The 16,753-nt window shown below is 39.4% G+C and overlaps 1 protein-coding gene across 1 annotated transcript; it reads right to left on the minus strand.

Annotated features, from left to right (window-relative positions):
• Positions 1–98: 98 nt before the first annotated feature.
• Positions 99–14,144, minus strand: tfap2d (transcription factor AP-2 delta (activating enhancer binding protein 2 delta)). Its single transcript, XM_087805525.1, has 8 exons — positions 13,764–14,144; positions 10,967–11,485; positions 8,635–8,695; positions 4,276–4,441; positions 2,397–2,515; positions 1,748–1,889; positions 1,558–1,671; positions 99–784 (listed from the first exon to the last, which is right to left on the minus strand). Exons 1-8 carry the CDS (start codon positions 13,800–13,802, stop codon positions 574–576), a joined length of 1,371 nt encoding a protein of 456 aa, XP_087661651.1. The 5' UTR covers positions 13,803–14,144; the 3' UTR covers positions 99–573.
• Between the last annotated feature and the right edge of the window lie 2,609 nt (positions 14,145–16,753).

Genomic DNA, 16,753 nt, shown 5'->3' on the forward strand with positions numbered 1-16,753 from the left:
AAAGCAGAGTTGTGCGTACATTAGCATGTGTGTGTTGCTTGTTAAAAAAACAAACAGTTGGTAGCAGAACACAGTCGTCTTTATTGATCAGCGGCAGTTTCAGAAAAACTTCACATATATTTCGTCAAAAGTCTACAAGAAAGTCATTTTTAAATATTTATATATTTCTTTACAAATGTTCAGCTCGACTCGACCTTCTGAGTGCACGGAGAGAGACATGCACGGGAGGAAGTGACGACAACGCGGTTGCCTCGACACACACCGACACACACGCCGTCACCTCGGCGGCGTGTCTTAAGTGCTCGTTTTGTGTGTTGTTGTGATCACGTCTGCTGACTTCCTGTTTACAAAATAATACATCTTTGAAAAAAACAAAAACGTGTTGACCTCAGCCGCCATGCTCACTCGCGCAGACACACACACACACACACACACACACACGTTCTACCCCGGGACAGCTCAGCTTTACATTTAAAAAGATAAATAAATAACAACGACCTGAACGGTCCCAGAGTAGAGGCATTAAAAAAACACTCAGAGCTCGAAGGCACAGGCGCCGCGGCGGCCATTTTGCTACTCAGTCTTTTCAGTTTTCCCGTCTTTGCTCTGCGGCTCGGACGTTTTCCGCAGTTGTGACTTTTCCGAGCCGTTGTTGATCTGTTGGTCGTTGCTGGTTTTGCCGCCGGAGTTCTTGTCCAGGTAGTTGAGCATCTCGCTCAGGACCGTCTGGAAGGTGCTGAGCGCCGCACAGACCGCCGGCGTGCCGAAGCCGTGAGTGATGAGACTGTGGAGGAGGGGAGGACCGAAACATTATGACCACCTTCTTTGACATGGAGACACATTTCCTTAACCAAACAAATCCAAACTGTTTCTAAGTCAGGTAAAGACTATAGTTCATGAGAAGTTCTTACTGATTTCACTTGACCATTGTGCTATCTCAGGGTCAGGGTGACCCGAAGGCCTGAAAACAAATGTGTTTGTGGTATCCCTTGTGTTGTCTGGGTCAAGGTCAACGGCCTCCGTGGCTTCCATAAATACATATGCAGTGGTGGAGGTTGTAAAGTGCTGCTTTAATGAAAGAAGTTCCGGCTCTGTGGTTAAAATGTATGTTCAGTGAGTTAAATGAATGAATTAATCCAGTATTTTGTTCTAATTTGGTAATTGATGGAGACATTTAAAGTTATTACATTTTCAGTTTTTGTTAACCCTTGTGTCATCTCTGGGTCAAGGTGACGCGAAGACCCCGGAAACAAATGTGTTTGTGGTACACATTGTGTTTTCTCTGGGTCAAAGTGAACGACCTCCACCTCTGCATATGTATTTATGGGAGCCAGGGAGTAGGTTCACCTTGACCCAGAGACAACACAAGGGTTAAGTGATGTCACTGTAGGTGTACATGAAGAAATGTCCTGAAGAATTAATTTGATGTTAATACGTTTGGTTAGAATAAGGTCAAGGTCAGAGTCTTAATTTAATGGTTGACATTACTAATCTCTGTCCCTTATCTTATCTTATCTTATCTTATCACACAACATGAGCAATGTCGGCGAGTGTTACCTGAAGTGTGTGAGGTGTCTCTGGATGTCCAGGTCCAGGATGGGCGTGGGTCTGGATGACCCGAGAGGAGAGCGGTCTTGGCTCAACAGGTCCTGGAACTCTTTACAGATCTGTCTGTGGGACGAGAGTTCTAGTCAGAACCGGTGGGACGACGAAGATGACAGCGACAGCGAGCGCCGGTTTCACTCACTTGGTGGCGAGGACCATCTTCTTGCGCGCGCTGGTCTCTTTGGGCTCGCTGTGTTGCCGCGCCAGGTGTTCGCCCACCGCCTTGCTGGGGAACTCCGTCTCGCAGGTGTAGCCGAAGTCTCTGGCCAAGTGCAGCGCCTCCCCTGGACACACACGGAATTGTTGCCACCAATTAGTTAAGTGAAAACTAAACAAAGACTTACGACTGAAATAAGAGGTCGTGAGTCAACGATCGTGCACACATTAATAAATATTATTTTCATTTATCTCTCACTTCTGCTACTGATATATTTTAAAAGTACTTTTATAAACTTTATTTTTTGCATAGTATACTTTTTTTTTTTTAGAGCAAAACGTGTTTTAAAAAAAATAAAAGTAAAGACCTTTTGAACATGTTTGTGTCATATAGGTCAGGTTAATATATTACTGGATTTTTTTTATTAAGCTATTTTGTTTTTTAAGAATAGTTTTAAACCAGTCATTTAATGTTTAAATTACTTAAATTACTCATTTATTTAACAAATGTTATTAGTTTTTGGTTTTATTTCCCGTATTATATTGAAAAAAAAGATTCTTGATAAGAATATATGTGAATAAAGATTTGTTCATATTTGTGTCGCGCAGTAAGGCAGGCGTGTCGGATGCCTCACCTTCCACCAGCGACGTGAGCAGAGTGACGTTGGCAGCTTTCCTCCGCCCGGCCGGGAGGTTCAGGCCCAGACGGTCCAGTTTCTCCCGCAGACATCGACCTCCGTTCTTGGACTTGGCCCTGAGAGGAAGTGACATCACGGTCAGACGAGCGAGTAAACAATGTGTCTGGTTGTGTGAAGGCGTCTGTAATCAGCCTCACATCAAAGCGTGAAGTAATGAGCACATGTTCGGTGACTGGCCTCATCTGCATATTTAATGTTCCTCCCTGGAGTTTCCTGCTGCTATTTTAGAACCCGAGTCGTCTGACAGTGAGACTCATCAGCGCTTTAATCCAGATTGATCCTGCGTTTACACCACGACACACTGATGGTCTTCCTCACTGCTCTTCCTCCTCATCAATTATACAACGCTGGCAACTCTTGCTCCCTCAGATCCGACTGGTTCTGGCCTAGTTCTGATTCTGCTCCCCACAGATCTGGCTGAAGGTACTGACCCGTCCTCTCGCTGCAGTCTTTCATTCTGCCTTCATCACCTTTGTCTTCATCATCACCATCGTCATCACCAACCCCCTCAGCATGACCATTATTACCCCCGTCTTTATAACTGCACTCATCGTGACTATCTTCATCATCATCATCATCATCATTATCTTCATCATCATCATCATCATCATCATCATCATCATCATCATCATCATGAGATTCATCATCATCATCATCAACAGCTTCATCAACAGCTTCAATATCATCATCATCTTCATCATCATTAACAGCTTCATCATCATCATGAGATTCATCATCTTCATCATCAACAGCTTCATCATCGTTATCTTCATCATCATTAGCTTCATCGTCTTCATCATCATCATGATCTTCATCATCTTCATCAACAGTTTCATCATCATCAGCATCATCATAATCTTCATCATCTTCATCAACAGTTTCATCATCATTAGCTTCATCATCTTCATCATCAACAGCTTCATCATCATCATTAGCTTCATCATCTTCATCATCATTAGCTTCATCGTCTTCATCATCATTAGCTTCATCATTTTCATCAACAGATTCATCATCATCATTAACTTCATCATCATCTTCATCATCATTCACTTCCTCATCATTATCCTCATCATCATTATTAGCTTCATCATCCTCAACATCTTCATCACTTTATCATCATCATCAGTTTCATTATCATCTTCATCATCACAGCTTCTTAAGCATCATCATCATCATTACCAGCTTCTTCTTCTTTACTATCATATTCATGATAAGCAGCTTCAATATCTCATCATCATCATCTTCATCATCAACAGCTTAATTACCTTCATCATCATCCTCACTAAGTTCTTGATCTTGTCATCTCCAACATCAACAGCATCATCATCATCATGATTAGCTTCATCTTCATCATTATCATCATCATTTTCATGGTCAACAGCTTTCTAAACTTCATATTCATCATCAGCTTCACCATCATCATCTTCATCATTAACAGCTAAATTACCTTCATCATCATCATCACTAAGTTCTTTTTCTTAGTCATTTTCATCATCTTCAGCATCATCTTCTTCATCATCACTTTCATCACATCTTCATATGCAGCTCATTCTTCATCACCATCATCATCAACAGCTTCTTCATCATCATCATCATGAATATTAACGCTATCTTCAAACCTGCCCTTACATCACCTTCAAGACTATTATGATCATATACATCATCAACTTCATTATTGATCTTCATCATCTCCGTACAGCATCATCATCCTCACATTTAGATTTCCCATCTTCATCTTCACCCGTCTATCTTGCTGAGTTGTTGCTGAGTTTTACCTACAGAGGTCAAACTCTGTGTTGCGTTCACAGCCACTGACCTGCGCAGGATTCCTCCCAGCAGCGATGCATTCAGGCACTCTGGCGGTGACAGGCGTCTCTTCACCTCTGCGATGGTGACCTTGTACTTAGACGTGGACGAGAGCAGTGACAGACGACCGGGGACGGAACAGAAGAGGTCGGTGGGGTTCACCACGCACGTTCCTCCTGCACACAACACACAAGGTTGTTGGTTCCAATCCCTACTGACCGGAATTAATGATTTACAGAGGACAAAAGAATGTGATCAATAACAGTAGAAAAGAAAAATGAGGAAAAATGGTAATAATGATAAAACTCGAAAATTAATTAATGTTTTGATTTTTATAAAGTAATTATACGATTAATAGAACAATATTGTACTAAATAATACAAGAAGAAGTATCTAAGAAGAAGAAGTTTAAAAGTATTACATTGATGTGAAATAATTCTGTTTAATTTGATAAAATGTATAGTACAAATTAAATAGCATTTTAAATTCCCAAAATGTATTGACACACAGACTAAACTAAACAAATTACACTAAAATGACCAAAATTCTAAAAGATCAATGAATAAATTGCGAATTTTATTTTGTATAATTGGAAAATAAATGTCCCTGAAAAACCATGCTAAATAAAACATTACTGTTATAAATATATTTCTGAACAAAAACAACAAATTGCAAAAACGTCAGAAAGCACGTCCTGGATTAAACGAAAACGTCAAATGATTGTTAGTATCAAGATGGTCATAATGTTCCTACATCTTCAAGCGTTCACGCTAATGCAAGAGCGCCGCCGTAGCGTGAGCTTCAGGTCGACTCCTTGTCTGATTAAACTTTCAGCGTTGCTAACGCGGCGGCAGCTCAGCCGCACGTTTCACGTCTAATGTCGAGTCGGGCTGGTCTTTAATTCATGCCGTCATTATCTAATCCAACATGCGGGCGTGTCGCTTTGTTAGCAGACCCAGATGGAAGTGATGGAATCAGGAGAGGGGGGAGGAGGGCTGGCTATTGGGCCGGGCCTCGGGCGGCGCCGGAGCACGCCAACCTTCTCCAGGCAACATGGCCGACCAACTGTAACCTACATTCCTGCTCCCATCAATTATTCACTCGCACGCGTTTGAGCTGCAGGGGGCGCCAGACTGGGCGAGGGTCACAACTAGGGTGACCAGCAATACAACAGTGTAAACAACAACAAACCTGTGCGGGTCTGTGAGTCTAACTTTGTGTGTATCCCTGCCTCCACCTTTTTTTCATTTCCATGTTTGTGCTTAGTCTCTGTGTGTGTATGTTTTAATTGTGTGTTGATGTGACTATTATATGTGTGTTTATGTTATAATGTACCTTTTCTCAATGTGTGTGTAGTTTGTGTTGCATATGTTTGTGTTGTCTTTGTGTGCTTGAGTGATTTTAATATTTGTTAATGCAAATGCACTGATGTTGTGGGTCTATTCACATCTGCATTATTTGTGTGTCCATTATTATTTGTTTAAATTATTTCTGTTTTTGTGTGTTAACATGATACACTCTTTGTGTATCCGTTTGTATTTTTTCTTTGTGATCGTAGTCGTGTGTATATTTGTGTAATTGTGTGTTTTATTAAGCAAGATCTGACTTTTAAATGTGTCAATGTGTGTGTGTCATACCGCGTGTGTACTTGTAAGCAGTTAAAACATTGTTCTGTGTCGCTCTGTATGTGCTTTTTTTCTTCTTCTTCCTCGATTGATGTCAGCTTTGTTGAGGTTTGTGTTGATGTGAGTCCCTAGCCTTCTTGCGTACCTCCAGCTGCGTGTGTGTGTTTGTGTGTGTCCGTCTCGCTTCCACGCGGCGTCGCGCGCGCGGTGCAGTCGTGTCCGTCACGCTCAGACGCTCTGACAGCGCAGCTTCACATCACATTAATTCCCCTAAAAATGTTTTGATTCAAACTAGTTTGTATTTTATGTTGCCAAAGGCGATCGAAAAGAGCTACTGCCGGTGGAGTCGGTGCGGCGGCGGCGGGCCCAGAGGCGATAACGGTATTTAAGCAGCGGAGAGTAGCCCGGGGCGGCGGCGGGAGCGGCGGCGGTATCACACGCCGAATCAAGCGCCTTTTTAACAGTTTGCCGCCAAAATTAAAGGCAAACGAGACGCGGGCCAAATGTCTTCCCGCGCTTATGCTGACAACACGCTTCACAGAGGCGCGCCCACGCCGCGACAGCGTCGGGAGCGCGCCTGCCATGATGGAAAAAAAACCCCAAAAAACTCAGACGGGATTCTCGGTGCGTGAATATTCATGCGGCAGAAAGAACAACATGAATATGATCTGGGCTGAGTCCAGGCCCCGATCCGCATTAACATATCAAAGCGAGCGCCCGAGGCGAGAGAAGCCATCGATACTGGAGCTGCAGCTGAAGAAAGATTATTGGTGGTGATGGAGCTGCTGCCGCCGCGGCTGCGCTCAGGGCCAAACACCGCGCACCATTAACCGAGAGTGATCGCGGAGGGATCCCCGCGTCAATCCGAGAGAGGAGCCCCAACACCCGGGCTGCGGCTGATCAAACATTCAGGCGCACAGCCCACACCGGGGGACCGAGTGCGCATGTGTAGTCCCGCAGCTTCCGGCGGCGACAGCAGCGGGTGACGGGAGGAGAAATAGTGCGCGGAGGCGACCGCATCACTCACCGCCTTTGCTGACGTTTTAGGAAATCGTGCGGAGTGTCAATTACATCATCATTATTTTATTACTAATTCTAATAAAATAGTCCTGTTATGAAGCGAAATAATTGTCATTGAGATAATTTATTTTATTGATCTTATTGGTAGTAAATAAAAACGTTACTAAAAGATTAATTCAACATACAATGTAAGCAAGTCGTTCTTAAACAATAAAACAATTATTATTTACATAAATAAGCACAATATATGTTTATAGAATACAATTATATCACTATGTTAGGCATGTTTTATATTATAAGGATGTATATAATATATTTGTTATATATTGTATTTTAATAATATTGTATATATTGTTATTTAATATTATCAATAAACAAATAAAACTGCTCTAATATTACACAATTGATCACTTTCATATGATAAAACTTTACACTATGATCTTTTCACCATCCTTGATAGTATTTTTGCGTCACTGTCGCAATTAATTCTCGGATTAATTCTCACTTGATTTAATGATGAACTGTTTAATTATTAGGTTGTTTTTTTTCCCAAAAATAATAGTGATGAAGAACTAAAACAAACTATAGTAAATTGTAGACGTGTTAGATTCTCAATTTTGTGGGGGCGTCTGGTTTGTAATCCAATAAAACTATAATCAACAACGATATAATCTTAAATTCATATGATATAAAGTAAAGCATTATACAATATAATTGTTGAGTAAACAAGTTTAGTAAAACTATTCCTATAGTGACCCTGGAACATAAAGTACAGCGAGACTATTTTACATTTTAATTTACTATTCTTGTCACTGCTTATCATTAAATATATTGGATTTCTGTCGTAACAATAAAAAAAAAAAAAACTTTAAAAAATGCCAAGAATCGGACGAAATGATCACAATTTATCTTAGAATACTGTGAGTATGTAACTGATGATCATCGTATACATGGTATTCCTGTTTACCAAAATGATTTTGAAGTGTGTACTATCCAATACAATGTTCAAGAGAAGTACACAAGTTATAGAAAGATGCTAAATTAGTGAAATGATTGTTTTGATGTATTGTTTGAAGTAAAGTAAATTTGTAAACATAAATCATCACAAAGTTAATTTTAGTTTGTTTGACTCTTAACTATGACATTGATAAATAAAGTTAATGATGAGACGTATCCTGATCATACTTATTTAGCAAGGCATTATCAAGACCACGAAAAGGTACACAACAAAGAAAATGGTGTGCACCGATGTTAGCCTAGTGTGACTATGTGAGCATGTAAATTAAAAAGCTGATTATTTTTTGTGTTTTTTTTAAACGTGGGAAAGACGAGGTTATAAACATCATCAGACAGGACGGGCTTTACTTTGTGTTTCGTTAACCTTAACATTTCCGATAAATATGTTACAGTGAAAGAACGAAAGGCTATTATTTAAAAAACCATAGACTAGAATGAACTGACAAAATGAAAAAAACACATCCTAATGGTATCTTCAAGGTTCACCGCAGACAAACGACAACAAAGTTCTCTTAGAATTTTCACACATCCTTTACTTAATTTTCTTAAACTTAAAAATGTGTAACAACAATGCAAGGCTGTGTCCTACAGGTGGCACCTCTGAGTTACTGTGAGGAAGATGCTTCTTGCTCACTCAGAGAAGAAGTGAAGCATGATGGGGGATGTGTGTTAGTTTTGTGGTACAGTAAGTTTTGATTGTGTCTCACCTCGTCTGATGACACCGCCTTGACCGTTGAGCACGAGTCCACACTGGGCTTCCACGGAACCCTGCGAGAGACGCTATATGTTAGCAGGAAGTGACATCACAGCGCTTTACAACAAAATGAACGTGTAGAAACGTTTGTGATGAGAATCTATTTTGATGGAATCTAGTTTTATCAGCAGATTAGAGATGATTGACAAGTTCAGATATCTGGAATAAATTTTAAAAGCACATTATTGTTAACAGTTTATTAAATTCAGTGAAATAAAATTGTAACATATTTGTAGCGATTTATGTATATATGTAGTTTAATTAATTTATATATTGAGTTAAATCAGTTAATAATAAGTTGAATTGATGATAAATAAAATATTTTATGTTGTGTTCTTAGAACTAAAAGATGTTTTTATTTCACACTTTTATAACAACTGTTGTTTTCAAGCCTTCATTTAAGCGTTAATGTTTACATTTAAAAATGTTTTTGTGACGTGAAATATGTTGTTGTATTAGTCGTGACGTCACTAATTGAAGTTAAATTCCTAAATCATTTAAATCCTCCCAGGAGTTGATTTATTGAATGGTTTGGACTCAACAGTACGTGATACACTCAGACCTGTTGTTCGCTTCGGTCACATGTCTGCGGGGAGACCGCCGTGACGTCACCAGACACACGCTCGCTACTGAGGAAGGCTGTAATCCCGCCTGGAGCCGCAGGCCTCAGATTAGAAGCCACTTCTTTATTCTGTCGGCTCGGCTCCACTTCTGCTTCTGTTCCGCCGCTAAACTGATTATCGGATCAATACCGACTCGGCTCGGTTCGGGGGTGAAAGGTGCGGCAGCAGCTTTTGTCTCGGCGTGGAAATCCGGTTAAAAGATGCCACCGGCATCTGTTCGCGCACACGCTCTCCGCGTGCAAGTTCACGATCCGCTCTTTTCTCCCCAAATAAAAGCCTCGTTCTTTCTCAATGAAGCGTCACGTGACTGAACAAACGCTCGACCCGCATATTGATGTGAGATCAGCGAAGAAGACTTCAATTGTCTGCGCCCTCCAGGATATAATAACACTTATGGTTCATTATACACGCAAACTATTGTTTTTCTACTTCTTTGTAAGGTTATAATTCATTAAATTAATAAACGTATCTACCTGTATTTAGTTTTTCAATAAAATGTATTGTTTCATAGAACAATAATCTCATATACACGAAGTTGATATTGTTTTAATTACAAATAATTGAAATAGTTGTTGATTTTATTGACGTTAGAAAATAATTTCTGTATTTTTTATTTTAAACGGTTTACACAACAGTAATATCAGAATTAATGCCACATTTGAGTTTAATAAGTTAACACGGGTCTCTGACACACAATCACGATTGTTATTAAATTTAATGTAAAAATGTTTTAAAGTGATGTGATGTGAAAAACTTTTTTTGTATTTGTTTGTACAAATAAAGTCAATCGTCATCGTGTTTTTAATGTAATCTAAATGTTGGTTTATTGTGATACAAAATTGAAAAAATACAGTATATATATCTTTAACGATCATAATATATTTACATTTTCAAATCAATTTTTTTTTACTTTTTAATAATCCAATTTTACGTACGATAATATAAAAAATATAATTTAAAATATTGTTGAGAGGAAAGTGACGCAGTTAGATGACGTAATAACGCGTCTCCATTGAATGTTTATCATCATGTCAATCACGTTTAATATTAAAAAGAGTTTAAATGTGATGTTCATGAGTTTGTTTTTATCTGATAACTCGGAGATAACATTGTTTCGGGTCCAAGTGTTCACAGCAGACGCTTGTTTGTGTCGCCAGTGTGTTAAACGTGTGTTTAAACAGCGTGTTGTGTTTAAATCCTCAGATGTCGCTGCATAAGTTACAACTGTGATTGACGTTAAGACCTTAACTGGATCAACTACGGTGCTTTGTGGGCCTTTGTGTCCCGAACCGAGATCCGTTAATCCGCCTTTTACCGGAGAAAAAAAAAGCTTATTTTTTGTCTCTTTCTCACACACACAACCACGCGCGCGCACACGCATCTCCATTTCTTTACATGGCATAGAATTATGTAAAGCTGAGCGGGTCACGTGCTGTGGTTCTGGAGAAAGGGCGGGCTGGACAATGGCTCTATAGACTGCCAGTCAATTAACCTTTAGAACCGGACCCGGATCTCTGCGGCGCCGCTGCACTTGACATCTCACCAGAACCAGCATCAGGTCTGCGAACCAGACCGAGCATCTGGCTCTTTCATTGTGGGAGGAAAGGGGGGAGGAGAGGGGAGGAGGGGGGAGTGAGGGAGTCAACATGAAGGCGCCGGTACCTGCAGGTCGTCCGCCCCGGACGTGGGGAGGCCCAGTCCGGCTCCGGGCAGCAACCTCTGGTCCGGGTGGTGCATCCCGACGCCGTAGGCCTGTGACCCGTGTGACGTCATCAGCGACAGGTCATGGCGACGGTAGGCGTCCAGGCAGCCGAGCTCGCGCCGCTGCTGCTCGTCCAGGCACGAGGACTTGAGCGCCGAGCGCGCGCTGTGCAGGTTGATGAAGTCCGCGGGCTCCCCGTGGTGCAGCTGCTGGTAGTACTGGCCCGAGTGCAGCGAGTTCAGCCCGTAGGCCTCCGGGGCCACGGCCGGGTGCGAGTGCTGGAACTCGTAGTGGAAGGACTGGTGGTGCAGCGGCGTGTACTGGTGGTTGGCGGAGAAGTAGGGGGTCGCGAACTCCGTCCCCGCCGACGCCGGGTAGGTGAGCGGGGACGAGGACGAGTAGGCGACCGACGAGTTGGCCACTGACTCCAGACACCCGAGCTGCATCAGCCTGTAGCTGTTCGAACCGTCGTGGCGAATCTGTGAAGAAGAAGGTCCACATGAGTGCGAGTGTGACACCCCCCCCCCCCCCCCGACCCCACCTCCACCTCTGGACCCCGACACACCTGTTCAGGTCCCTACAGGTGTGTTCCCGCAGAGCTCGCGCCCCCCAAAACTTAAATAACATCGTAGATTCATCGCAGAATGTTTGTCTTGTTGAGATTCATTTAAAAAATCAAGAGTAACATCTAAACAGTTTCTTGATCAAGAGCCAACATGTCAATTAAAGACTTTAATTGGACAGTTTGAAGTGAGTCTTTGTTCAAACAAAACTAAATAATATTATTTAGTAATTTAGTTCGTATTTGGTACTAACGTGTTTACGTAAGCAACGTTTAAAATCATAAAAACGCTTTTAATGAGGAACAAAAAAAATTATTAAAAATTTAATTAAATTGTCGCAACTTTAAAGAAAATGTACGTTAAAAAAACTTTTTTTTTTTCATATTTTTATCGTAAGTTGTTAAAAAGTGCAACTTCTGAAAAGTGTATTAGCTTTTCATTTGCGCTGATCAAGCAAAATCAATAAGATCAATGATTTTTTTTTTGTTTCCAAGTCACGTGATTTACATCTGAAGCCACAATTCTATTTAAAATAAACAAATAATAGATCAAATAATTCCAAAAAGATTGTTTTTGTTTAGCTTCAGATGCTACATTGACGCCATCATGTCCTAGTATTTATGGAGAAGCGTTTACATAAGTTTGACCTTGAATCTCTTAAATACACAATATTAATACATTGTTGATCAAAAAGCTAAATGTTAGCATTAGCTCACCCACTGGCAGGAACGTTGTTTATTTATGAAACAAGAGGATGAAAGAAAAAATAAATATCTCTTATTATTTTAATGATCGTTTTCTTGTTTTGGTTTTGTTTGTTTTTTAACAAAAATCTTTCGTTAAACTATCGTTTCATTATTGCAGTTCCTGTAATGAATTTAATAAATTGTTACGAGGCATTGGTTTAAAACAATGAATGCGTCATGAACAATGATACATATATTTTAAAGATTTAAAGAAATGATTTAATGTAACCGTAATATTAAAATGTCAACGTTATTGTCTTGTTGCTTTAATTATACAAATAAAGTATTGATCGATAATGATTAATCTCGAGAAATATGTTGAAACGTTAGCGTTAGATATAAAATAATATTAATAAAATGAAACTCTTTATTATAATATATTCACATCTAATACAAATATGTTCTTATTTGTATTTTATACTAATTATTGTGTTTATTAATCTGATCTCAAACAACAAAAAATAAAGTAAATACAATTTTAATTAATTTCTGATCTGATTTCGACTTGCAATTGTCTTTTTTCAGCTCAAGGGGTTGAATCAATGTTATCACTGAGACGAATTCAAAAACAAAAATAATAGAGACGATTAAAAAATAAAATAAAAACATAAATATAATCGATAATTGTTGCACATATTAAAAACTATTACAGACTGTTACTTTGATTTTATCTTGAATCGTTAAAATGTTAAACATTACGGTGCATTATAATAATGAAAATAACAGAAACTATGTTTTACAATTATTATTAATATCATTAAATACTACGTAATCTCGGCGATAGTTTACATATTTTTACTTCATCATCATCGTCATTTTTCGCCAAGAACTTTATTAAAACGTGATGTTTACTTATGAAGTTGTATGTACATTGAGACCGTGTTTATGATATTCAAGTACTTGTTAAAAATAGAAACAAAACTATATGTTGTTAATTTTAATTTATTACATTTATAAATTAACAGAGATAACCGATTAAATAGATAGATTTTAAAATTATTTATAGTCCATAAAATCAAAAGATACTATTCGTCTTTATATATATTTAGTAAAACAGTTCATGAAGTTCTGAATTTGTATTTAATTGCATTCGGTTTTATTAAACAAAACTATACGTTGAAATAGTTTTACATGATTTTATTTCTACAAGTATTTTAAACTAAACAGCTTCAAAACAATTTATTTAATCTGTTATCTTTGTTTGATCCATGTGTTAAATGACAACGAGGAAATAAGTGCGAAACAATATTTATCCTGAAGTAATAGTGAAAAAATAAAATCTTCATTAAAGAATGAAAAGTTTTTAATTCCGTAAACCTTGTTTTAAACAAACCTAAGATTAACTGCAGCTCGGCTGGTTAAGTGGTTTCAGGAGTCGCTGGTAAATCTCGCTGCACAGAAAACATTAGTGCCTGTAATCTGGATTATCTCTCATTCTAATCTCTCACCTCTGAGTCGTGGACGAGTCCGGGAAAAGTGGCTGACATTTTCTCCGAATGGACCGCCGGTGTCGTCTCGCTCTCTGGCACCACAAGAACCCAGAAAAAGCTTTAAAATCCCGGTGAGCGGCGCGGAGCTAGCGCGAGCGGCGGCCTGTGTGCGCAGAGCTGCAGCGTCTCTGCACGGACGAGGCGGGATCTCGGATTTTGTACTTGCAGGGTCTTTGGGCTGATGTCGTAGGTCCCTTGGTGATATCAGAGTTCTGAAATGAAGCATCAGCACTGAGGACAATAGACGGAACCGCAGCTTCCCAGGAGACCTGGAATAAATATTGGATCTTCTCTTCCGAAGCAGCCGCCGAACACTTTTCGCACTTTTCCACATTTTTTATTTTCTCTCGCTGCGGCTGCTCCTCCGGTTCCGCTCGCGCGCTCGGTTTTGTGTTTTCTCGACGGAATTTTGCTCAAAAAAACTTCTGATGGTTTTTCGACCGAAACGGATTTTTAAATCTTCCACTGGAAATGAAGATTTTTGGGGGTGAATGTATTATCGTTTCATATCTCTATTATAACAGTTTTCATCGAATATATTTGCAACAAAACCCTGACATATTATTAAATATTATTAACGTGTCTTTACTCTTACTCACTATATTTCTGACGATATAACAATACGATTCATTTATTTCTCGATTAAAAACATTATGATTCGACTCTTTTCGCGACATTATTTCACGATTCTTGTGTTTTCTACCGCTTTAACAACAACATAAAACGATTTACTAACACAAAAAACATCGTTCAAGACAGAATTATTTCAAAATAAAATAATTCTACATTTATCAACGGTGACTGATGATTTAAATATTGGCTTCATCGGCTGTTACTATTATATCTTTTGTTTTAATGTATTTGTGTTGCTCGTTTTGTGTGTTTGTGATTATATGTATTTGTACCTCGATATAAAGTGTTTTATATTATTTTTCATTTACTTTTTTATGATTATAAAGGCGTTTACACTTTTAATTTAATTTAATTTTCCTGGATTTAACAAGTTAATTATTTTTAATTTTTGAAATACATGTTATGTATTTTCAATAAACGTAACACGTGAATAGTTGTGATTTCTTCCGTGTTTATCACGAGACATTATTCAAAATATTTAACTATTATGACGTTTAATCCTGCATGACGTAATTGTTGTTGGCGTTTAATCTCCACATCACTCCTTCTGTAAATCGACGAACACCGTGAACAGTGAACTCGATACACGATGGCGATAAATCGATTACTCGCACCAACTTTAAAAGGGTGTGTTGACATGCGCGTGCGAGTCTCGCGGTCACGCTGACGTCATCGGGTAAACGACGAGCCGCAGATTAGAGACCACACAGTTAAGAAACGAAATAATGAGTTTAAGGAGAAGAGAGAGTGATGTTCTGCCCTGAGGGCTCTCGGCACACAAACCAGGAGCAGGTCTGAGCAGTGAAGCAGGAGAGGAAGACTGAAGTGGGCGTGTGCGTTTAGCAAGTGAAACCGAAGCGACTCCGGATCCGTGTGTGACGCCAGAATCAACTCCGAACTTTAATTAAACGACTTCGTCTCCATCTGCCGCCCAGACATCCCATAATACCACCAGCCACATGTGAAACAACTTGCAATAACAAACAATCGTTAATGGCAACAACAATGATATTAATAATAAAACATTGATTTATACGCGTTAATTTTGGCCACAGCACCACGTGACCATCACTGTAATAATCAGTTATATTTAGTAGTAATTATGTGTCAAGGCATCAATGACATTTAAATCAATAATCACTAAATCATAAATCATGGTTTAGACCGACTCGATCAATATTTCTTTTTATTAAATAAACCACTTTATTATATTTGATTCAAAAGAACAACCTATAAACAACATATTGATTCTGACTGGATCAATAACTTCACAACCAAGACCTCACCTCAGTTATAAGAAAGGAATCAATAAATCCCAGTTATCCAGGAACGTATTGATCTAATAAATCAGTTTAAGATTATTATTCACATAATTAATATATAATAATAAACAGCATTCAGTATAAAAACGAACAACAGCATCATTACAGATTCTCATCAGTACGGATCAATAACCTCACTGGAGTACTGATCACACTAGTCGATCTATTGATCATCATTTGAATAACTGAATCATTTATATTAAGAGAACATCAAGATATCAATCATTGATTATGACGAGATCAATACGATCCATGATCATCAACTTAACAAGAATTATGATCAACATATTTATGAACAACACAATTAATCAGGTTTGGATCAATAATATTAATCCATATTGATCAACAATACTATTGATCAGGTCGGCTCACATCACCACGGACGTGTTGCGAGGTCAGATGTTCTCGGGTCAGAATGACCGGCTCAGTTCTGCACAAAGTCTTCTGACCTCTGAGAGGCTCATCTGGCTGAGGAACATCTAAAAGGTCTACGGTCTTCAACTCCATGAGTGTCCCCTCACTGGAGAAAGAGGTCCACCACACGAGTTTACCTTTCAGTCGAGTTAATGTCTCCTGAAGAAGTTAATGTAGTAGTTATTGTGGTAGTTATACTTCATCTTCATCTGGTCGTAGTACTTGTCGTGATGAAAGTTCTTGACGCAGTCAAGCTTCTCTTGGTGGAGGCTTGTCTGTCTGGATGGAGTCGGTCGTGTGGTTGTGACGCATGTGTCAGTTCTGGTACCGGCCCAACAGTCCAGACTTCAGATCCACCTGGTCTGACACCAGAGCAGCAGAGACGTGACAACAGCCGCTCGTCTCTCCTCGGGCTGATCGTAACTCTCGCCTCCGGGCTCAGAACCACCGGCTCCTCTGCCCCGTCAGCCGGCAGATGACTCCAGTCCAGTACTTTTACTACTTAAACACCACCACTGTTGTACTACTAGTATAAGTACACCAACAGACTGCTGCAACCACCATCAGACCTTTTTGACT

This window comes from Callionymus lyra, chromosome 13 (genome assembly GCF_982586985.1).
Source record: "Callionymus lyra chromosome 13, fCalLyr1.hap1.1, whole genome shotgun sequence".
In the NCBI taxonomy this organism is placed as follows: Eukaryota; Metazoa; Chordata; class Actinopteri; order Syngnathiformes; family Callionymidae; genus Callionymus; species Callionymus lyra.